The sequence below is a fragment of the Balaenoptera ricei genome, chromosome 6 (genome assembly GCF_028023285.1).
Source record: "Balaenoptera ricei isolate mBalRic1 chromosome 6, mBalRic1.hap2, whole genome shotgun sequence".
NCBI classification, from domain to species: domain Eukaryota; kingdom Metazoa; phylum Chordata; class Mammalia; order Artiodactyla; family Balaenopteridae; genus Balaenoptera; species Balaenoptera ricei.
The window spans coordinates 57,028,846-57,053,213 of NC_082644.1; the positions used below are offsets into that span (position 1 = coordinate 57,028,846).

A 24,368-nucleotide genomic window follows, 5' to 3' on the forward strand; every position below is an offset into this window, starting at 1 on the left:
CAGGAAAGCTGACCCTGGGTTTTGAAGTAAACATATGAAAATACTCCCTGGGAAGAAGAAATTCTAACTGGCCTAGAACCTACAGCCTTCATAAAGGACAATTTTCTTGAAGATAGTGTCATAGAATTGGCTGGGCCTGGCTTCCTTTGGTCATTTCTCATCCTCTGTCATGTTTTTTGATCCCCAGGAGGGCTGAGTGGCTATGGATCAACCCCATTTATAAATTACATTTGGTTTTTATTCAGAAAAATAAAAACCCTTCTGTCCTCTTCCCCCAAATTCCTTATCATTTGCTAATATGATAAAAAAATCCATTTAATGCCAATCACTAAAACAGACCTAAATAGATTTTACATTGGCAACTATAACGAAGACTTTGTCCACAGAAACTAGATGGTCTGCATCTTTATTCCTCTCTTCCTCTGAGAATAGTGGCCACTAATTGCCACAGTTTATCTTGAATTTTATCAGAAGGGTCAGCATATATGGTTGATCTTCAAGGTGTAGGAAAGGCGATTCAGCCCCATGAATAGATTTAAAAACAAAATAATATTTGGTCAGGGTGATTTATAAATAAATAGGAGGCAACCATTGGTGCCAAGTGTGAACCTTCTCTTCGATTGCTAGTTAAATCTGTCCAGATTTAAACATGTAAACTTCTTGATTTGTATGGAATAAGACATCTGTATTTGGTTTATTAAAACCTGCTGATGTCTCCAGAACTAAGTTTGTTCCTATATAGGCCTCTGGGTAGCTGTACCTAAAAAGCAAAGATGTATAGTTTTTGCTTGTCTGATTACCTGACTTCCAGCCCTGTACAGGTGTGCAGGAATAAATTAACTTGAGCTACCTCTGATGAGCCACTGCATACATTAACAGCAGAGGTGAAGATGCGAAAACATGCTACCTGCCTCCTGTTAGCACCTTCTCAGCAGCGACATCCATTTTTTCCATCGTTCTCTGTGTTTGGAAACTTATAGAGAACTTTTCTAAAGAGAGATTTTCAGTAAGTACACATGATTTCACCAGGCAATACCTCTAAGAAATGAGCCACTTAGCACCAACTTAAGATAACTATTAGTATATTTGCCCTAATATAATTAGCTGTCAAATAAAGCGTGTTAATCCTCTCCAAGTACAAGAAGAGAACATGTTAAGGCGTCAGCCTTTTCATTTCCTATATTTTTGCCATTCAAACTGCAGCTCTCCTTTACCAGAATTCTTTTAAAAGGTGAAGTTGTGCAGGTCCTCTGACTTTTAAAGGAAGAGTTTGTTTTTTTTTTTTTTCTTCCCTGTTACTCTGTTTGGTTTCACAATACAGCCAGGAGATCAGTAGGTCTTTTGTACTTCCCTCCATTACTTTCCATCAAAGGCAAACAAACAAAATAAATCCCCCTTCTGAATAATTGCTAGGTGTGCCCTCCTCAACCGAAACTTTGGTAGTAAGATAAACTTCGGTGTCATTCCTGCCTCTGGACTTCTTTTTCTATCCTGGGAGAAGAGCAATGAGCAAAACAGTCTCCTTGTATCATGGGGAGAGACTCTGTCAAGCCTACAGTGAGCCTCGGATCTTCCTAATGACCTCCTGCTGGCCCAGCTGGATGTAAGACAAGCTCATTTAAGCCTCTGCTGACCTTTCACTCCTCCAGTCCAAGAACTACACCAGTCACTTCCACCAAACTGCCTACAAAATAGACAACAAAGCTTAATGGCAGGCAAAGGACTTTCTCTCCATGATACAAAGAAATTTTTACAAATTTCTATTGATGGGAGTAACATTCAATCTCTTGTGGCTACGTAACTTCCTCTGCACAAACGTAATGCTTCTGTAATACCCTTTATCCCTTATCTTCCCTCAACGGGAACAAGCTACTGCTCTCGCCAGTGCAAACTCGAAAATTCAGGCAAAAATAGCATTTAGAGCAGAATGCACGTACTGAATGCACAGGTAGTAATTTTCATGATAGCACCACTTTGAAAGGGTCATCTTCCTGATTTCCGTCTCCCTTGGGTCCACCACCGTCCACCCAATCCTCTGATAGACTTTCTCTCGGTGTGATTCTTTCTCATCATTATTCATGTGAAATATTTGTTTTTCTAGATAGTCTTTCTTTTCTTTTTTAAAAAACATAGGCCGTTTCTCACCTGGAAGCAGGTTATAAGACTTCACACATATATTAGTATTTGCTTGTATCAGTCCTGGGAAGATGGGCTCTCTCTTAAGGTGAGAGGCTTCTGCCAGCTCTCTCTTGTTGTGAATGATCATTTTTGTTGTTGTTGTTCTTGTGCTAAGAAGAACACAGACTTTTCTTTCTCTGTTGAAATTTCATAGTGAAGGTTGGGCTAGAAGGCATTTCTTTTTTAAAAAAGCCTTCTCAGAAATAATTTAATGTTTTTGCCGTAAGACTCCCACAAGCTTCAAATAAATGAATGTGGCAGAATATAAAAGGAGTTTACACTTGCCAAAAAATTACAATGTCATAAAAAAGGGATTTATTAACTTTAATTCTTCAGTGCCAAGATGTGTGTGTGCGTGCACGTGTGAGAGAGAAGCAAGCTGAGAAGGAGGAGAAAAGAATGCTTTTCAGGAAAGAACAATTTTTCTTCAGTTATTTAACATAAAACTACACTTAAAAAATACCTAGATTTTATGTCCTAATGCTAGCTGCTGGAATTAAAACAGGAGTTGTAAATTCCTGGTAAAAAGCTGTTATGCCTGAAGTGTTAGTGATCTTAACTCTAATACTTTATGGAGTTTATTACTTCTCTTATTAACTAGGGGGAAAAATGTTACCTACTTCTAGTTTAATTCTTTTTCTTGCTTGCTCGAATTATTTTGACTTTACCTTAGGAGAAAAAAGCCAAGTGCTTCCACCCGAACATACGTAAGTGGCGCCTCAATTTTGCTATTGCATATGTCAATCTGAATTATTACTAGCTATTCAAAAATTATGCTAACATTCTCATCTAAATGCATCCACATAATGTATATGTGTGTTTATACGTAAACACCCACATAAATAAGAATATCAAAAGACAGATCATCCTTAATTGCCAGAATAGACATCTTCATCTTAGGAAGTGATGTATGAAGTTACTTTAGCACATGGATGGGGAATAAGATTTTTTCAGTCAAAGGAGACAGATTTGGGCGATGAGAACAACAGACCTTCAAAAGCAAGCCTCTTGGGTCTGATGGCCAGCTGAGGGGAGCCGCTCTAACTCTGCTGCCTTTTTAGTCTGCTGTGTCACTGAGGGGGCACTGGGGGGTCAGTCCGCTCACTAGTAATTGTGTTTTACAGACTTCTAAAGCAATTGGCTCAGTCAGTCCCAATTCAATAAAAGTGGAGAGCAAGAGAGAGAGCACTTTTGTTCTATTTTTTACTTGAAATTATTTCATTCAGCAGTCTGTCTTTTTTATTACTAGGACTTGACATTAGCACTCCAAGCTATATTAGCATCCATTTCAGCAGTTCAGTAATGGTATTAAAAAAACACTTAACTTCAACGGTGAATGGTTGTATGACAGTACCATAAAAAATCCACATTAAAAAAAAAAAAACTTATGTATTTGTCCCAGCAAATTATTTTTCACTTGTTTAACCACTTCAAAGCTATGTTCTTGTGATGGGTATTCACGAGAACCTTCTTGCTCTCAGAAGCAAGCAGTCAGTGGCGCTCTGTTGATTAGGCAATCGGGAGAAAGAGGAAAGGGAAATCCAGTGGGGAGAGGGTAGGTAAAGATGCTGTTTACCCTGTAGTTAGATTACCTTCCATTCATCAGCAGAGATGGAATTGGCAACCTCCGAGCACCCAAGGTGAAATTCTTGGATTCTCATGCATGGCTGGGATTTGATTTTGAACTCAGCACTCTCCAAAGTTGGGAGCAGAGCCTAACTACTTTGGCACTGCAGTGCGCTCATAAATGACTACATTAGGTTCTAAATTTTGATTAAACAATTCAGTAATTAATCAATGGTAGACACGAAACAGTTGGCAAGGTCCAGAGCTGCAAAATGTTTAAGACATAAAACATTACGAAGCAATTAGAATATGCTCCTTCAAGAGAAGGATTGCCTTCAATAAAGAGGTAAATGATAGCATCCTGCTTATTGTGGACGTAGGCAGCCAGAGCAATATGATAAACTGCTGGAGATACACATATCAGTAATCATCCACATTATTAGGGCCATTAATCATAATTCCAAAAATATGACAGCAGCAGCCAACTTTTTGACCGATTTTGCTTCTGCCTGTTGGCCATTATAACTTCGCTAATAGACTGCAGAGCTCCTGTGCGTGGCAGTTTGCATTGAGAATGGAAGGTTAATTATATTTGAGCTGCTGATTTCTTCTCTCCTTGGAAAAGGCTTAGCACTTTGACGATCCCAGGAGCTCACTGTTGTTAAACCAGTAAAAGTACTCTATTGAAATTTTCTTTGTTGGTCAGGAACGAGGAGATGTTTCAAATGAGATAGAAGCGCCAGGCTGGAAGAGCCGCTAATGTTTCTTGCTCCAAAGTGATCCTTGGGCAGCAAGATGAATGCAGGGGTTTCTTTAGCTCACTTTGCTCTCTCATTTCTCTTCTGCAGACAGGTAGAAATTTCACTGTATGGTGATACACCAGGTAAATCCCACAAGATTCGTGGTGGTTTCAATATGAATATATATGGAACTAAGAAGTTGGGGAAAGTGGTTCATGATTTGGGGAGGAATAAGCACCTCTTTCATACAAAATTCTGCTTCTGTGGCTATGCTTGTGTGAATCAAAAGTAAAAAGAATTTCAAAAAAATCACCTGCATGTTGTTAAACATTGAAATGTTTAGTAGCATAGGTGTGTTGCTGGTTGCTTAACTGAAGTTTTGCTGTCTCAGCTGGTAGTTTTGACATTGTTTAACCAAAGACATAAATTAGATTTTGCACATTCTTTTTGTTCATGTATTTTAAGTAGTTTCATTTTTCAACACAATTCTAGATAAGGCCATAGCTAAGTTTTAATATTGCCTACAAAATTCTGTCTCCCCCCCCCATCTTGGGGAACTCATACATCCCAAATGTTGTCTTTTTAAAAGATCATAAGTTAACCATTTTAATGCTATAAAACCTTCTTGGATATTTAGTCTTAGGAAGTATTTCCTTTGAAAAAGATCTCAGAGAAACTGATGTCCCACCTTGTACACATTAGAAAAGACAGCTTATTTTTAAATAGGAGAAGAAATGTGAGCATCTAGAGAAAAATGCATTCTTATTATTTTGGAAGTAGGTCTTCTAAACTCTTTGTATAAGACAATAAAACAACGGATGAAGACTTGAGGGCTAGTTCATCCAGGGTAAACATAAATCTCAAAATTCTAGCTCAGATTTATTTGTCCTTAAAAGATGCCAGGGTGAACCGCCTTCTTTTTCTTACCCAACAATGGTAGTAAACTGAGCACCGTAAAAGCTGCCTGATTGAGAAAATTTCCAAATGCTGTGAAAACATAATCCTATTCACAGTGTAACACGCGTCTCACATTACAGCGCAACAGGTTATCTATCGAATAATCAGCACCATTGAGAAGCCTCGATGTGTCAGATACAACTCAGAAGTAAAATGGTTAGGGAACAGCGTTGGATATCAATTCTGCACTTAACCTGAGCATCCAGCATAGACCTTTTCCATCCACCAATCTGCCTTCCTAAATGCCATTACTACATTAACATTTTTTATGCATTCCACAGCAATGACAAATTGTTTTGTAACCGTAGTGCCAGATTTAGTATGCGAGAGACACGTCCACCTCTGCCAACAAACCAATAATTCTCACTAACATCTTCAGAGTTACAACATTTATAAAGTTGCAAAGTGGAGTAAACAAACCATCTGTTTGGCTTTTCCATATATGTCATGCTTTCTTATTACCATATTACGATTCATTTAGTAAACAAATTTGGTGATTTCGTTCACGTCAAAGTTAGGTCGGAAGCTTGAAGATGATTAACATTCCCGGGACAGGCACATTAATACATTGCTTCCTCGGCAAAGTTAAATGGCTTCTCAGGAGAATCGTCCCTTGTTGACAAGATGAGACTGTCAATTTTGTTCGCCTGCCACGTTAGGGGCCGTAAGGGGATGGCAGGCTCTGAGAGAGGGGAGTCATGTAGGCAGCATAATTCACTGTGAATTGAGAAAAGAAGTCTAATTCTGATAAATGGTCGACCCCAATACATCCTACCTGTTATTACAACAGACGTGCCGTATCTGTGCAGTAAATTAGCTAAACCCCTGAAGAGTTTGGTGGGAGCTTATCTTCAAGTGAATAATTTGAATGTAGAGGGAACTGTCTGCGTGACCAGTATGGATGATTTGTTTTATATTGAAAGGGATTGAAGTGACTGAATTTCATACTTTTAATTTGCAAGAATTTGCTTAGCTTTTATTTCTTGCATTTATTATGTACTTCGATACTTCTGGGGGTCTTTGGAGCATTGTTCACTAGAATTTTACATTGAATTTCCTGAGCTAGGGATGGTTTTTGGCTCTTTTGGAGAAAAATCTTTAACTATTAGCCTATTAGAGCAACTACTTGTTTTACAGAAATGTATACTAACAAAAATGTCGTTTACTTCACAGGGCTATAAGACATCAATTAATGATGATACAAATATTTTTGAGGCATTAAGGACAACAGATAGTGTCATAGCAATCAGATAAGAAGAGAACTAATGAGGGGCAGAGGTTTTAACTTTTCATTTCTGTGGATTTGGCTAGCAGATTTAATTTCTGACCAGGAATATTGACTCAGTATCCCACAATACACTCAAACCCAGCGTCTAGATTTTCCCAGATTGTATATAAATAACATTTCTCTGCCCCATACACACACACACATACACACGCACCCCATATATATAGTCGTATCTGCTGTGTATACATCACTGTGATCATTCTGGACAATATAATTTGAGAAGTGTGTGTGTGTGTGTGTGTGTGTGTGTGTGTGTGTGTGTGTGTGTAGTGGCAGAGGTGAGCAGAAAAAATAAAGGCAAAAGCTCCAAAACGGAGCCTCAACTCCATTCCACCTGAGGCATTGTAATTAATTATCAAGTATTTTGTTTCAATTCACTAAGTTTAGAATGGCTCAGAACTGATTAAGAATTAAGGTTAGATTCAGCTTCTCATGTAACCTATAGCTTGATTTACTATTCACTTTGGACAACCACATTCTGATTTTCTAATTTGGTCCTGAGACTTTTTTTTTTTTAAAGTTCCTTCCTCTCAAAACGAAAGTTAAAATCTCAAAACGCTTTTTCTTTTCAATGTATTTAATGTGTTTAATTTTTATTTTTATCATTAAACATTGCATTAAGTTGAACTGGGCACTTGAACAAGCTTGGAAAGAGAAACATGAGAAGAGAAAAGCTCAAGACAGGACTGACTTTCTCTAAAGGGCACTTGCATTTGCTTGACTGTGTTGGATTTGGTGTCTTCTGTGGTTGCATGGTAAAGTTTTCTTCTTTCTTTTTTTTTAAACTGACATATAATTGACATACGTTTTCATTAAAGAAACCGAAAAAGACTAGTAGTCCACTTTAGTCCAGCTAGAGTACTTCCACTCAGCACTTCATGGAGTAAGTGTGGCTTTATGACCTCCCCTATATCATACAGGCTTCATTACTTTTTTGCTTTTGAGGGTCCTCTTAGTTTTCAGGAGGCTTTTGGTAAACTCAGTACAGAGAGTAGGGAAGAGTACAGAGGGTCAGAGGAAACATTTGTGATTCCAAGCATAGGCTAGGTTATAGGACTGTGTCATGCCCTAATTATATATCATTACCTTGCACCACAGTGGGGTGTGATAGGGTCAGAATTATCCTCTGCTGTATTATCAGTGTCTTTTCTTAAATATTCGGTTACATGCTTCCAATCTTGGGATCATTGTTTTCTCTTCTACAATGTATTTTGGGGAAAGTTTCTGTAAGGCTGCATATTATTGATTGAAGTCAAATAAATGTAATTATGTCTGAAGTGCAAAGCATTCTACTTGAGCTGCAAGAGACTTGAGGTTGAATAAGGTATAGCTTACGTTCTTCTTGAAAGTGACCATCTTGGGACTAAATTTTGGCCTACTCTCTTGACGAGATCCCCAGTGAGATCAGATCCTTCCCCCTTCCACTTATCAACTCACCTTTTCTCTTCATCCCAGTCATTTTTGTTTTTTCTGTAAGAGGAAGCTGCCTCCTCGGAGTCTGGGTATCACCTGCCTAATCAAAGCAAATAGAAACAGCTTTTGTACTGTTGACATTCTTATAAAATATAGTAAGTTCTAATATGGTTTTTGTTCATAATTATTTTTTCCTCTTTTCTGGAGATAAATATTCAGAACACTAGGTTTATGTTCTAGAGAAACTCTCTCTCTGGAGAACTCAGAACTGGTTCCTTTCTGGAGTCCCCCTTCTCCCTCTTACAGACAGCTGCCCACTGCTTCCCCTGCTGTGGGTCCTCCCGTTTCCAGCACTCTCTGCTCTTCCTCCCATTTTACGATCCTCTTCCCCGTACGTCTCATAGTCCGTTGGCGTGACTTCTTTCTGTGTCTCTTCCGTCTTCCTTTTCTTTTTACCTCTTTGGTTCTCTGATCCAGGTAAACTTGGAAGTTGCTGTTAACCCCAGGTGTTTGTCTCTCCTCCCTGGGCAGTGTTCTCTGACAGTTCAGGGTTTGGATTGACTGAGCCCAGGTCTCTGTTAACATCAAGTGCTGCCTTTTGTCCATTCTGTGGAGGCTGAACCTAATAACCTCTTGAAGCACAGGATCAGGACTCTCTAAAGAATCTGTCTTCTCTCCCTCCTTCTTTTGCTTTGCCTCTTTCCACCCCAGTCGTACTGGAGTTACTTAGAACAAGCCCACCATCATGAGAGTGGACCAGTAGGCTTTCCACAGCACGTTCTTCCCCTCCCCAGTTCAAGTATTTTGCATATGGCATTTAGGAGGATTATTAAACAAAAATGAAACAGATTAAGAAATGAACATAAAAGAATCAATTCTCTTGAACTGTGGTTGCATAATGGAAATCGACTACCACGAATGAACCCGTGTACTGAAGTTATGAACAGCAGAGCTAATGCACTGCCATGAGTTCATCTTTATTATTGCATTACACCTGAATCAATTGATAAAGTAGCTTTTTTTTTTAAGCAAGGGATGGCACTTAATTGAATAAAAGCCAATGTAATTATATTAGCAGAGGCCAACAGTACTGCTGACAGCGGAAAAGGGACACTGTTGAACAGAGTGCCAGAGCTGGTCTACACATTTCTGCACATTGTTTGGTTGACAGATATTGAGGGCTGGTACATCATCTAATTAGATTACAGATTTCTATTGCTGTAAGTGAGAAATGAAGAGAAACATCTCTTCCTGGTAACATAGCAGTGGAGATGTGCAATTTCACAAGTGATCTTCGGAAAGATGTGTCCATCTGGGGGATCAGTGTGTCCTTTTGTCTATGTTAATTTATTCTTCCTTATTCAGTGTGTCTTGATGTGACTGCTGTGGGTCTGGCTGCTGTTTTCTCAGCAGTGAATCTAGGAAGTGGTAACTGCAGATGTGTGAGAAGCAACGGAGTTCTAGATTAAAGTCATCGCAAAATGTGTGCTTGTGAAATTAAGAAAGGGAGGGGAGGGAGGGTGTTAAAAATAATACACAGAGGGGTAGGACTTCGTGAGCTGCTTGTGGTTGGCAGATTGTTTTATCAGTAGATTGTTTGACAGTATGTACTGTCACTCTATTTCCACATTCCTGTAATAACTCTGGTGGTGTCATACCTACATGTCAGGGGAAAGACTTCACAGTAGGCATTTCCTGCACTCTGCTTAGCAACCTGCACTTGGAGTCATCTGCCATCTGACACCAAGGAGACGGGGAGCGACTGTGTCAGAGCAGGGACCGTGGGGACCACTTCTGTTTATCATTCACATATCTGCACACTGCATGCATCTGTGCAGAACTCATTTATGGATGATGATGATGCTGTGAATTTGGTTTATCTTAATTTGAGTTATGATTTTTTGGATGATGCGGCTGATCTGAAAAATCATCAAGACAGCATATGAGATGATCGCTTATGACAGAAAATGATTTTGTGATCAGAACATTTTAAATCCCTATGTTATTGTTTAAGTTTTTTTTTTAAACCAGATGTCTAGAATGTGAATTTGTTTTCTCTCTCTCTCTCCTTCTCTCTCTTTTTCTCTGTCTCTCATTCTTGCTTTCTTTTGTGATCGATTTAGCAAAAGATTAGAAAGCTGATCTTATTATCACAAGGTAAGCTCAGCCTTCCTAAGTGCAGTGTGGAGAGGGCCGCCGCCCCTCTGCCCCTTCAAACCCGGAGTGCTGTATATTGTCTTGTGTGGAAAGGTGGAGAAGTGTTTCCCACCTTTCTTGTCTCTGAGGCACATACCTCTCAACCATCTCTAAGAAATATTAGCCATGCTTGTCACCAAATGGAGTGACTCATTTCGGTCTTCCATACTTTTTAATTATAATCAGGAGGTCTGTCGAACTTGATGCTGGCCATTCTAGGTCATTTCTATTATCAATTTCTGTTATCACAATTACTTCTCGAAGATGTAGAGCTTCTGCCATTATTGAGAAGCTTTTATGTATCTGTATATTTATTTACTGGTTTACTTTTTGGAAGGGTAGCCTTCAATTTAGGTACGTGTCAAACGTGAGCCTTTGCAGGTGGAGAGAGGTATATGCCCAAGGGCACTTTAAAAATAAATGGGGGATATAAATACAAAGGCAATGTTTTCAGACAGATAATAACCTATCAGGCTTTGGTAAATCATGACATCCCTATGGATGCTCTGGGACAAATCCTATCTTTTTTTTTTTTTTTTTAATGCAAGCAAAGCATTCAGTGAGTAGAGTAAAAGTTTTGCTTGTCTAAGAAGTACGGACTCCAGTTGTTAAAATAGAGGGACCATGTGTTATTATCGTGCTTGATTTTTTTTTTTTTTTTGTATTTATTGTGTGTGGGGTTTTTTCTTTTTTGGTCCCTTTGGGTTTTTTTCTGTTGTTGAGTGTGATTTTTTTAAAGGGTGGGTGGGTTTTATTTAAAAAGCCAACTTCTTTTTTTCAGCTTTTTTTTTTTTTTTAAGAATTAAATTTTAAAACTTAAATTACTTGAAAACATTTTCAACTCTAAAATGTAGCAGCTTCTGAAAATAAATGTATTTTACTGTTAGATTTAGCTGAGATCCCAAACCATTCTGCAAAAAGGGATTTATGTTTAAAGACAGTCTGTAACCCTACTTCAAATTGCTAACCTTTTAAGCTAATTGTTTTTCCTACCTAAATCTTGCAGTGTAGGAAGGTGAGGGGGAACAATTCATTATTTTGTCAAGTGAACCCTAAATTATCTAGACCATTTACTTTTTTTAAAAAGGGATCCCTTTTATACCTCTAAAAGTGTTTGCTGTAGAAAAAAAGGCTTTCGTTTTGTTTTTAGGTAAATTCAAATTGTTCAGTTTAGACAAGCAGAACGTTTCCATCCTTTTATCCTATTTAATGTATTTTTTCAAATCTCTGCTGTGAGATTCTCTGCAGCTGATGCTGCTACAGCGTAAAACGAACAGAACAATCATTCAGGAAAAGGTGCATGGGTTTGCATTCATCCTACCACTGAGGAATTTTACTCTCTTATAAAAATTACGTTAATGAAAAGCTCCCCTTATTGCACTCCCCACCACCACTTACTCCCAAATCCTGAGGATGTGGGGAAATGTTTGCTTTTACAGGGGTGTCATTAGCAATGAATGTGCTTATGTGGTGCCTAGTGGAAGCTGAATCCATTTTAAAATGCTCTCCTTTTTCTCACCCTCCCCACTCCCTGTACACCTACCCCCCCCCCTTCCCTCTTGTTTTCCTAGACACAGTGCCAACATCAATCTCCATCGTAAACTGTTGACCAAAGAACTCGATGACATGGGCCTGGACTCATCGCAGCCCTCCCTTAGCAAGGACCTCCGGGATGAATTTTTGATGAAGATCTATGGTGCCCAGCACCCCTTGGGGCTCGACGTCAGGGAAGACGCCTCCTCTCCTGCGGGGACAGAAGACTCCCACCTGAACGGGTACGGGAGGGGCATGGCGGAGGACTACATGGTCCTGGACCTGAGCACCACCTCCAGCCTCCAGTCCAGCAGCAGCATTCATTCCTCCAGAGAATCCGACGCAGGCAGCGACGAGGGGATTCTCCTGGATGACATCGACGGGGCGAGTGACAGCGGGGAGTCGGCGCACAAGGCCGAGGTCCCCACCCTCGCTGGCAGCCTCGGGGCTGACGTTTCAGGATCTCTGATGTTCAACAGCTTGTCCGGGAGCAATGGTGGGATCATGTGCAACATTTGCCACAAGATGTACAGCAACAAGGGGACCCTGCGAGTGCACTACAAAACCGTGCATTTGCGAGAAATGCACAAGTGCAAAGTCCCCGGTTGCAATATGATGTTCTCCTCTGTGCGAAGCCGGAATCGGCACAGTCAGAACCCTAATCTCCACAAAAACATTCCCTTCACTTCAGTAGATTAGTCTCAGAAAGGACACTACAAATGCCAGCTCTCACCAGATGGCCTACGTATTTGAACTGCCATAGTCAGTGTGTGCTTGTGTACTTGGGATGGTGTGTGTGTATATGTGTGTGTGTATACACATGTATGCCTCTGTGTCTACATATATATATATACACACACACGTTTTCTTTTCTTTAGATACAAAAAGATAAACACTAGGTGCTTTTGAAGTTTTTTTCTCTTTTTCCTTTATAGGTCGGATCTTTCATTGGGGGGTGAAAACAAAGTACCCTTTAAACACATATACACACATACACACATAAAAGCGTGCAACTAGCCCAAATTTTGACAGAATAATAATTCTTGGTCCTCTCCAAAGAGACAATTTGTTGTGCCCATGACTGTTGCCTGCGAAAAAATAAAAGGGAGAAAAAAAAAGAAACAAAAAAGGAACTCCTTATAGTTGTCTTTTGTGAACTTTAAGGTTTTGAGAGAATCTTCAATTAAAGCATGGCAGATTCACCTGTAAATATTTAGCCTTGAGAGGCCAATGATGTAAAACAGTTGTATTGATGGTTGTTTAACTCTTTTGTTTAATTTTTACAGTTACATCAGCTGTTAGATATACAGGAAAAAAAATAGTTTGCTGGCTAGCTCTATTCATTTATGTTAGCATTAATGCACATTTTTTAAGGAAAAAAAAAACATGGTCTTGTTTTTACTACCTGCTAGATATAGTGATAAAGAGGTGCTGGCATGCCTTACAGCACAGATCTGATTTTTTAAAATGTCCTGTACTAGTACATAAATCCAGTCATGCACTTTTTTTCATACACTACAAGGGGATGTGTAATATCCATGCTTCTTTTTTATCCTTAAACTAAACTATTGCCATACTTCAAGTAAGTGTCTTTTTTAAAAAATTCACTTGTATAAAAATGGTCTGGTCAGTATAGGGCACAAATGCCAAACAAAAGTATTAGTGTTAACACAAAACTGCCAACTTTGCACAAGTTTCCAGAAAAGAAAATACAATTAGTCACTCAACATAACCACAGGCCAATTTGTCGGCCACCAGAAAACCGCTTTAGAAAAAAACACTTGGTGATTCAAGTGCCGAATGTTATTACAATCAACACTGCAACCTTCTTGCTTATATGTTAAGTTACATAAAAGGAAAACAAAATTATGTGGTGTGAAACAGCTAAGGCATTTATTCTTTAGAGGCTGGATAATATTTCAGGATACAAAAGCCCAAATTACTCACTATGGAACAAAGCTGAATACAGTAAAAGAGTCGAGCACTCATTCGCAAGGACCTAACCCTTAATCCTTTAAAAAGAAAAAGTCTGAACTCGGTGGGTCTGTTGTGTGGCTATGTAATTTACTGCACGTTCTGCAGTAGTACTCTGATTCAGGCTGGTTTGATAGACAAAATCAAAGACCTTTAACAGTGGCAGCAGCAGTACTTGGAAGCTTTGCAAACATGTGCTGAACTTGAACTAAGCAACGCTCCTTTCTGAAAAGCCAGAAGAAGGGGGTTTAAAATAGGATCTCTCACTGTTTAGTGTTTTGTGCTTCCCCACACGATTTGTCAGAGAGAAATGAAAGCAAGCCTGAAACCAAGCAATCGAGAGTGAGAAAGAGGAGGGGAGAGGATTCTCCAAACCTTTTCTGTTGTGTTTTGTTTTGTTTCCGATGTTTACACATGTTGCCTGAGCTGGTTTACCACATCAGCTGCCTCGGCTACCACAACATACTGACTGAATGATGATATTTACTCAAGTTCAGTCTGCAGCCAAAACCATTAGGGTGTGAGTTGCAGACTGTGTTTTGTTGTCTTTTTTTTTTTTAAGTGGAGGGGGAAAAAAAAGATAAACAAGGAATATTTTTTGTCAAACAGTACACAGTAATTTAAAGAGAATGTATTTCTTTTCTGCATTTAAGGGCCTCAAACATTTCTCTCAGCAGTCTAAAAGTTAGAAATACCCCCTTTGTCTTAACTTTTAATGTTATTTCCATTTTTCATATGTTTAGTGATTTTCTTCTAGGTTCACATCAGCATTCACTTCCGTTAAATCTGCCAAAGGAAACTGTTAACATGTTTCTCTTTTTATTATTCCTGTAGGATTTATCGTACCTCACAGTATTTATTGTTTCCAAAAATAAGCATCATTAGTTGAGGATTCAGTATTTTTCTTTGTGAAGATTTCACAAATGATAGATTCTTAAAGATAAGCTAGATGTGTCTAGGGGCTTTATCTTTTCATCTCCTTCAGAGCATGCTATGGGGTTCATTTAATTCTTCATTTGTTCTACAGTGAGGAGAGACCAAAAGTATTTGCAGTACAAAAGAAATTATATCAGACACTATGTCTGTTAAATGACAAATGTTTACGGTTAAAAAAGCTGAGGAATTAGTGCTAACCGTTTTTGTTTTCTTGTACCTTTGAATTCCCCAAAGTCTTAATTGCTTTATTTTGGTGTTGTGTTAAATTGAATAGACAGAGATGTTTTCCTTTGTTTGTTTTATACCATATAAGACTCTGTACAGTATGTTTGTGAAAGACTGAACTAGAATAATGAAAGTTTGTTTGCAAACATTTTGGTTCTCTTAGCGTTCTCTGTGTTGCTGCTCTTGCCCTATTATCCAAATGATTCGATTCCAAAAGAGTGGAAAAAAAATATTTTTTGGTATCCCACCAAAAGATTATGGAAACACTAGCTTTGGGAGTGTGCGTAGACTAAATGACACTTTGTTTTATGAAAATAACAAATTTTCAGCCATTTTTAACAGTTACACTCTAGGTTGAAATATTAGAACTCATCTTGTACAAAAATCAGTGTTTACTCTGTTTAATTTAATGTCAACTAAAAGGTCAAAGAGCCCTAATGAGTGAATTACATAGCTGTCAGCAGGTCACAGCAAACGAACCAGGCTTAGAACAAATGTTTGTTACTTGCCACAAACCAGGCTAGTGTGGATAGCCAGTTAGAACAAGCCCAGGAGTAACAAGATTCTCAAGGTAGAAGTTCCCTTGCTCAGAGCATGAATGTGTTCACCTGCCTTTTGTTGGAGAAATGGCAGTGAGTCCTGGACAACTTGCCCTTGTTAAGTCTCTCCCCTTTGCTACTATTGTGCCTCAGGTGCCCACATGTTATGGTGGCCTTCTAAGTGGGTGTATAACATTTTCCAGTTTAAAGCCTATTTGCTTAAAAGGGACAGGGGGAGTGGACGGAAGTGGTCCATAAGATGGAGAATCATGAAATGTACATTTCTTTTAGTCCCCCAGTGTTGCTTGTTCTTGGGGGTGTGCCTGAGTGCATTGTTTGGACTTAACTCTAAATCTAGTTAAGATGGTGATCTCAAGGCTTATTTGCAAACGGGAAGGATAAAGAGATCAGCATTTTAATCACTGAGCCCTTCATCTTTGCCCACTCATACTCATTTCTTTTTTCATAGGAGTTTCCTATTGTGAAACAGGTTCTGTTCAGCTGCCTCCATTCTATGCCAGCTGAAAAAGGAATAGGGATGCAGTTTTTTTATCCAAGCAGCCTTTTCCCATTTGATTTTAACCAGCATTTTGTCACAGGTACAAAATTGGGCAGTATTATTAACGTGCCTATTTGCTAGGTGGTGTTGAAATGTACTGTTTTGATCATTTTAAACTATGTGTTTGTAAATATCAGAAAGGCTTAGCCTGCTTTAAGGGAGTATTTGTGTGTTATGGAGGGGGACGACACAGAGCAAGAATAGATAATTTGGTTTTAAAAATGTGATAAAAAGCGGGACATTCTTTGTTCTGCTATTAATTGTATCGAAATAAGTCAATGCAGTTCAGATCTTAGTCCGCTGCCCAGTTCAGCCTGATGCCTTTTAAAGGTTTCAAAGTGTTAATGTTTTCCTTCTCAAGGTGACAGACATCTTTTGAAATTGTTTTTAGCACAATGGCGCCACTGTCCTTGTAGTGTAATTTCTTTGGTCATGAATTTCCAGGCCCTTCCAGTAAGAGAAAGGCACTTCACTGGTTAACAGCCTGTTAGTATATACATTGCTCTTAAAAAAAAAAAAGCAAGCTTTGAATATATCAAGAATGGGCTGGCTATTCCAGAGGCATTCTCCTCATTTTACTCAGGGGAAACCATGCGCTAGGTTCCCACCAAATAAAAAGTGACCTTTTGTTCCCCTTCCTCTGTACACACCCCTGACGTGTGCCAAGCAAATAAGAACGGGGGCCCTTGGCAATTAAAACAGAAAGAAGCCAGTAATCAGATTGAGATGGACATGCTGCTAACTGCCAACAGTTGACCTGAGCAGTCCTAACTTGCACTTGGTCTTTAGCGTTGGGTTAGATTGACTAACAGAGTGAATAAAGCTCAGCCCTCGTAAGACACGCTCCATCTGCTGTCATCAGAAACAGATCATCCGGAAGAAACCTTCTCTGATCCTGTGGACACACTCCTTTTCTTGAACTTTTCAAAATTATGACAAATTTCAGGGTTTTTTAAAAATCACTTATATTCCCCCGAACTTGGAATATTTAGAGGATTTTGCTTTTCCCTCTCATTCTTTGTCTAATGGGAGGGGTCTGAATGAGTACGGAGGGCAATAAAAGGCAGGTGCCAAAGAGAATGGAGGGGATCACAGTTTTTTAAAGCAGAGTGAGGGCTATTAAGTAGAGGATTCGTACCTGCCCTGGCCTGAAGGTAACTAGAAAAGAAAATAGTGAAGGCACTGAAACGGTCACGAGAAAAGTCTGGTGCAGCTCAGCCTAGCAGCCAGTGAGAGCACATTGATGCAGTGCCCCCCACGACCAGGTGCATCACTGAACCCCAGTCTGAGGAGGGAGGAAGGAAGAAAGGAAGGCTGCTGCCTGGAATAGCTCAAGTCCCTTTCAGATCACGGGAGCCAGCTAGGGCAGTTGTGGAGGGGGTGTTCTTTTTTTCTTTTCTTTCTTTTTTTTGGAGTGGGAAGTGATGCTAGAGTCCCTTAGGGAACAAAAAGATCCATTGGGTCAACTAGGTCCTAGAAAAGTCCAATGGTCAAACCAAGCTCTAGTTGTGACAAGTGGAGTTGAAGGGCATGGTAGCCAGCACGGATCTGTTCTTTCTCCATCATTACTGTGGCTTGCCCCCGTAGCCGTGGTTGTAATGCTACGTGGCTAAAGATCTGTTGATCAAAATGTGAGCTCATTCACCTTTCTACGAAGCATAAGAGTAACTTTTCTGTTTTCATATTTTCCCTCCAAGCTGAACTGTGTGTGGTAGGTAGCCTTGCTTATGTTAGCGTTAAGGCCATATCTGCTCTGTCCTATAGTTGGAGAGTTGCTCACTGTAAACATTAATTTTCCATTAGTATTATGTAAATCCAGCTGTAAAACTGACTAGTGAATTAATCTAACATCACTCTTGCCCAGACACCCATCCTTTCCTGTGTCCTCCCATTATCCTCATTCTTCCCACATTTTGCACAAAAATTATGTTTATGGTCATTCGGCAATAACTGGACATCAAATAGTGTCTTTTTGGCATTTGTTGAAAAATCCAAATGCCTAATAACAGGGGGTTTAAAAAAAAAGCTAAGCATTTTTACAAGTAGACTGAATTGGATCAGCATTATTGTTCATTATAATGCTATATGTTTTTTTGAAGTAACGTACTATAGTTGTCATAAAACTATCTTTATTCTTCTCCTCTGAAGTGTTGTAAATTCATTTGACCTTTACTGCAAAAAAAAAAAAAAATCTTTTCTATATAGTGTATCAAGACAAGGCTCAGTTTGTAACAAATAGTGGACGGTTACAAAACAGGAAGGGAAAAAGCCAGGCTGAGCAGCGAGAAGCTTCAGTTCAATTTCACCTCATATCTTTCTAATAACTTACTTGTCACTTTATTACGTTCCAGTAATGTGAACGCTGCTGACAAGACTGTCACACTAACAGCAGACAACACCCTCTCTGCTTCAGCTCCAGCTCTCCTGGCTACTTATTGCCCTGGCCCTGAAGGGACACAAACTAATAGTGTGCTTTCCAGTTCAGCACTTGGCCATCAAATATAAAAGGATGCGTAATTGCCTGTTTATCCCTTGTGAAGGGGAAATTGAGTACAAGGGCTAGGCTTTCCCACTGAGTTCCCTGATGTACACATATTCTCTCTCTCTCTCTCTCTCCCCTCCCCTCCCCCTTCTCCTCCCAGCACATGAGCACGTACACACACCCACTAAACTGTATCTTTGGTAAGCCCAAAGCTGCCTCAAGGTGCCCTCTCCAGCTATTAAGTAGACAGTAACAAGACTACTTCTTAAGGGTCGGTAGAGACATGCTGACTTTGATGGCATTCTTTGAGTCTTTGGAAACTTAAGTATTGCAATTCCAAGCCCATGCATTTTGGGAGTACTGGGTGTGGCCCTAAAATTACAGCACAGTTTCTGCAAGTCAGTGACAAAAGTGGTATTAGATCGCCCCATATTCTGTAAGGAAAGCATTAAAATGTTTTTCCTCCCCTTCAAAAAGTGCACGTGTTGTAACAAATTGGTTGTGCATGATGGTAAAAAAAAAAAAAAAATTTTTTTTTTTTTTTTTTTTTTTTTTTAGTTTTGACACCCAACTGTTAGTCTAAATGAACACGTGTCTTGCCATGAGAACCTCCAAATCCATAGTGTAACAAGACAAATTCACCTTTGTTTTGTTTAATCGCACGGACAATCTGAAAAAAATAATAAGGCACGGGGACTTTGACTTGAATCACTAAAACAGAGACCACCCGATACGTAAAAGTAAATTCTCCACTTTGGGAAAATTTTGGTAAGTACAAGCGCATGAGCTTTACGAAATCAAGTGACTAGGGGACAAAAGGTACAAAGGAAGATCACGTGAAAGTGTTATGTTCCCAAACATCTTGAGCCTAAATAGCATGTAGGTATTGGCTGCTATTTTTGTATATTAAACTACTTAAAGGATGGTAAAAGGTGGCTAGCTGGTGGCTAAATGAAGTGCAAGATCTCTGTGTGCATCTTCCTTGGGGAACTAGGGGACTCCATGCTTCCTTCTAACCCTCCAGAAGCAGGTCTGTTAGAAGCTGATGACCGCCCCCCCCCCCCACCCCCGCACAACCCGGCTTTGAACAGTCACATTTCAAATCTATTTGTCAACCAAATAAGATACAGGTGGGTGTCATCTTTGATACAAACTTCTGGAAAGAGAAAAGTGGCAGATTTAGAGATAGACGACTTACCAGGTCTGTGTTGACAAACCCGTGGTAAAATAATTGCATTAACCAGGGTGAGGACTGGGAAGAAAAGCACTTTGAGTAAGGATTCTTGGGGTCAGAGAAAAAGCAGTTGATGTTTTTTTAAGTTCCCCCAGTATGTATATATTACAATCATTTAGCAAACATCTTAAGAGAATCTTAATTAAAAATTCAGCTGCCAAAATTGCACAGATTCTGCTAACTAATATGAGCTTTCCCCCACCCTTTAAATAACAGGGATGCTTAAGGACAGTTCTAATTATTTTAATGTGTTTTTAGCTTCCTTTTTTTAAAAGACTCTTTGAAGGGAAGGAAGAGCAGAAAAAGGTATTTTAACAAGAATGGAGAGAAGTAGATAGTATAAAACTATATTTCTTGAAGAGAGACTATCTTAAGCGTTATACCAAGACTTTATAAGGCTTCCTGTTGCCAAATGTGATGCTGAAATAATGCACAAGTAAGATGGCAAATCGATCCATTATGAACCGGCTCTGCCCACTTCTGTTACGGAATGCAAGGATTGAGAGGTGACTCGGGGCAGGGGGGACCCTGGATGTGTGAGAGAGCTCCACTCATCTGGCCCTGGAAACGCTTTCCACAAGAAGGGGAGAAAAGCCCAGCCCTCTTGGTAGTCCTCGGCTGCAAGGTGAGCTGACCTGGCACTGTTTCCACAGGAGTCAGGCTGCCCGTCCTTTCCATGCTAGGCGACAAAGCATCCCCCTGCCCTGCCTGTGAATCAGTGCCATGGCCATGAGAAGCGTTGATTCATGAGGTATGATGCTCTTGACTCCCAGACAATGAGCTGAGTTAGTAGGTTCGCTTGAGGTGCATAAACCAAGGTTGAATTTTCTTTTTTCATCTAGTACTCAATTTGGAGCATTTTGCATGTCTTTGTACAGAGTAATCCATTCCTCTCATTGTCCATCTTAATCTCCCCTGACTTTTCCATTATCTTTCCACTCCTGCCCTTTCTTCTTCTGATCTCACCCACCCCTTAAAAAAATTCTTCTCTGAAGCAAGAAGGTAGAACACTCCCTCTCTCACCCGGATTTTGATGGCTTTGGAAACATGTGTGTGTTCTACCCTGTCCAGGGTTTACATAACGTGGATTAAGTGAATGAGATGTTCTAGCATTATATATTTAGCTTATATGACTAAGATTTATAATATATGGTGCTCTCACTTTCCTGTGCAAACTTTGGTTCAGCTGCCCTGCGGAAAAGTCTTACCTTTTTCCTACCAGTGCCAGTATGAACAAGGGCAGGATTGCTAAACGTGGGTATCTGGAGGTCTGAGGGGTGAGGGAAGGCGGAGAAACCAGGAGAAGACTTTGGTCTGAGGCCTCCCTGGGCCTTTCCTCAAAGGTGGAGGCGAGTCGGGGCTTCAGGAAAGAAAGCTCTCCGTTCTCTACTGCTTATCAGGGACTAGGCCTTTTAGAACGAGCAAGATCCCTCACCTGGTTGAGAGAACGCCTAACTTTCTTATTCACCCCAAACCCACCGGTGTGTCTCGCTAACAAAAACATTTGACTCAACCTGCCTATTTGACAGCAAAATTGGCCAAAGGGAATTGAAATCATCTTAAGGAAAAGAATTTTCTCCAAGATATGTCCTCTCCCTCCTCCCAGAGTTTGGGGATTTATGCTTTTTTCGTTTCTCTTCTCCTCTGCATCAAACCAGCCTCTCTGCTCAGCCTGCCACAGAACCAAAGTTTGCACTACAAAAGGCAGCAGCACCAAGGGACGGGGACAGCTTGCATCACCCTGATCTGATCATTGTGACGTCGGTAGCTTCGTAAATACTGTATGTACCTTGAACAAGGGTTTTGTTTTTGTTTCGTTTTTGGTTTTGCTTTTCGGTTTGTTTTTATTAGTAGTCTGAGGGAATTAAAAGTTTTTATTTGCTATTTCTTTTGTTGTATTTTCTGTACTATAACTGTCTACAGTATGTCTTTTGCATAAAATGCATAAGGGTTTGGGGATGTAAATGGAATTTTATTCATATTTTGTCCAAATACCTCTTGTAATTTGTATCAAAATTCTTGTACAATTTTTATATTAAAGATTTATCAGTCACTGATCTCTTCTTACCTGCTTGATTTGAAGAAACTTCAACAAACTCCAAGAGACCTCTATAAAACACACCTAGAAACACTTCAGCCCACATCGTGACTCACCCTTATTTAAGCTCCCTTGTTGGATAACCCAGTCTTCATTTTGGACTGAATTATGGTATTCCTGAATTCACTTCTTATCAAACTCATCTCTTGCTCAGATGGCAAAGCTGAGTCAGAGCTACAGAGATCCTAGCCAGTCCCGATGGAACCCAGCAAACACTGACTGAGTCTTTTCTCACTAAAGCTATCCCTTTGGGGATGCTTTTCCAGTGTCTCTCAAGAATTTCTTTTCCCCAAAGCCTTGGCACAAGCTCTTTTAAGGAAAGGAAGACCTTAGGTATCTTTGCCCCTTGGCTTTCTGCAAATATCTTCCACCTTGACCCTGTGAAATCTGTGGACAGCAGCCGACAGAATGATGACTATATATATATTTTTTTCATGCTAGATACTTGTGTTTCAGTTTATATTCTCTTGACAGTGGTTTTCTGCAGACTGTGCTTGTTATCATCTAGAAATAAAACTAGCAGATGGAAAGATGTTATCATCTAGAAATAAAACTAGCAGATGACATCTCCTGTCATACTGCTTGAGGCCAATGGGAAGAGGCATATAGGGTGCTTCTGACTCAGCAACTGTTTCATATTACCCCACCTTTTAAACCAATTCTAGCTAAACATTAGGCTAACCCAGACTATAACTTCTCCTGGAGTCTCCCTTCCAATGTAGCATTTCCTGTTCTCTGTCCCTGGAGCCACACTTATCCAAGCCTCTCCAGCTTGTACCACCCCCTTCTCCCATTTCCTCTGGCCTCTGACCCAGAGAAACAAGCTACCCAGACTCTCTAGCAACCCCCTTGGCCCCAGGCCTCTGGCCAGCAAGGGACTGGACAGGCTGCTTGTACCTGTCTGGCTGTCATCAGACCCACAGAAAGGAACTGTCCAGCCAGCTTCAGGTACCACTGACTGAGGGTCCCTCTCAAGGTAGCAAAGGTGCCGACCACCAAGCATTGACGGCGAGCGGGGGGAGCCCCCCCCCCGATTTCCTCTGAGCACCCACAGACGGTTTCTGGGGTGAGAGCGAAGAAATGAAAGGTGAAACAATTTGGGGGAAGTCAACCTCCAGTGAGGTATGTGGTTATTAAATGTCACGGATGTGTTAACGCACCCCTACAGGGAATCCAAGCATAATTATGATCTTTTCATCAGTCATAACACGTCTGTAATTGGCAAGAATCCTCCCTCAAACAGCTCCTTCTTCTTTTAAAAAAAAAAATTGGGGCTTCCCTGGTGGCGCAGTGGTTGAGAATCTGCCTGCCAATGCAGGGGACACGGGTTCGAGCCCTCGTCTGGGAAGATCCCATGTGCCGCGGAGCGGCTAGGCCCGTGAGCCACAATTACTGAGGCTGCGCGTCTGGAGCCTGTGCTCCGCAACAAGAGAGGCCGCGATAATGAGAGGCCGGCGCACCGCGATGAAGAGTGGCCCCCGCTTGCCGCAACTAGAGAAAAGCCCTCGCACAGAAACGAAGACCCAACACAGCCATAAATAAAAATAAATAAATAAATAAAATTTAAAAAAAAAAAGGCTTAATAACTGGACGCCGGGCAACAGGAAAAAAAAAATTGTTTTAAATGTTACTAAATGGTGGAAATCCTCCTTTTTAGCGAAGAGGCACCCATGAATTCAACTCTTGGCACAAAGCTAATCAGAGCCGCCTGGGTTGCGGCCAGTTGCTCTTCTGAGCCCCTGGAAGACTTGCCGTCTGCTAGTCTGCCCCGTGTCAGTTGACAGTATGACAGTAGATTAAGTGCTACTAATTTAATAAAGCTGCTCTGAGGATGGAGCCGATCTATCAATGAAGACCAGAGATGATCTCATGGCTGGGGGCTCGGGAGGGGCAGCTGAGAATATCGAATTGCCTCAAGTAATACTGGGGGGAAATCTATCGATCCTCTGTAAGGTGCAGTTATTTTTAGTCACCTGACTCTCAGGCACCCAATCATTACCCATATTCATCAGAGACATATAATGAACAGAGGTATTGATTAGCAGGGGTAGCTGAAGAGATTTCCCAACAGTGCTAGTTCACATTGATAGGTCTCCAATGGGAATACAAGCCATGCAGCCCTGGAACATAACTTACTCTGTTCTAGGTCCTTCCATCGATTTTATTTTGGGGGGAGAGGGGGAAGGAGGGAGGGACAGTCTTGCACACAGTGGTGCTGCCTTGACCTTTCCCTAAAACTTTCTTGAAAAAAAGAAAACCAACGCACTACAACAGTCAACAAGTACGCAGCCCTGCTCCAAGTTGCCCGCTTCTCTCCAGGCTGGCTGTCCTACCTCATCTCTGATTGCCGTGTGTGTTATCTTGATTTATAGACACGTGCTCGAAGCTGGGACGTGCCAGTCAGAGCTCAGAGCCATCAGGCAGACGAAGCCTTTTCCCTCCCCTAAAGA

The 24,368-nt window shown here is 40.5% G+C and overlaps 1 protein-coding gene across 5 annotated transcripts in view; it reads left to right on the top strand.

Annotated features, from left to right (window-relative positions):
* Nucleotides 1–14,535, top strand: part of BNC2 (basonuclin zinc finger protein 2) — a 413,802-nt gene extending 399,267 nt beyond the window's left edge. For all 5 annotated transcript variants that reach the window (XM_059926408.1, XM_059926410.1, XM_059926411.1 and 2 more), the window contains one exon: nt 11,910–14,535. In XM_059926408.1, the coding sequence (XP_059782391.1) occupies nt 11,910–12,570 (661 nt within the window). In that variant the 3' untranslated portion in view covers nt 12,571–14,535. The remainder of the gene's footprint in view (nt 1–11,909) is intronic.
* Nucleotides 14,536–24,368: the final 9,833 nt, after the last annotated feature.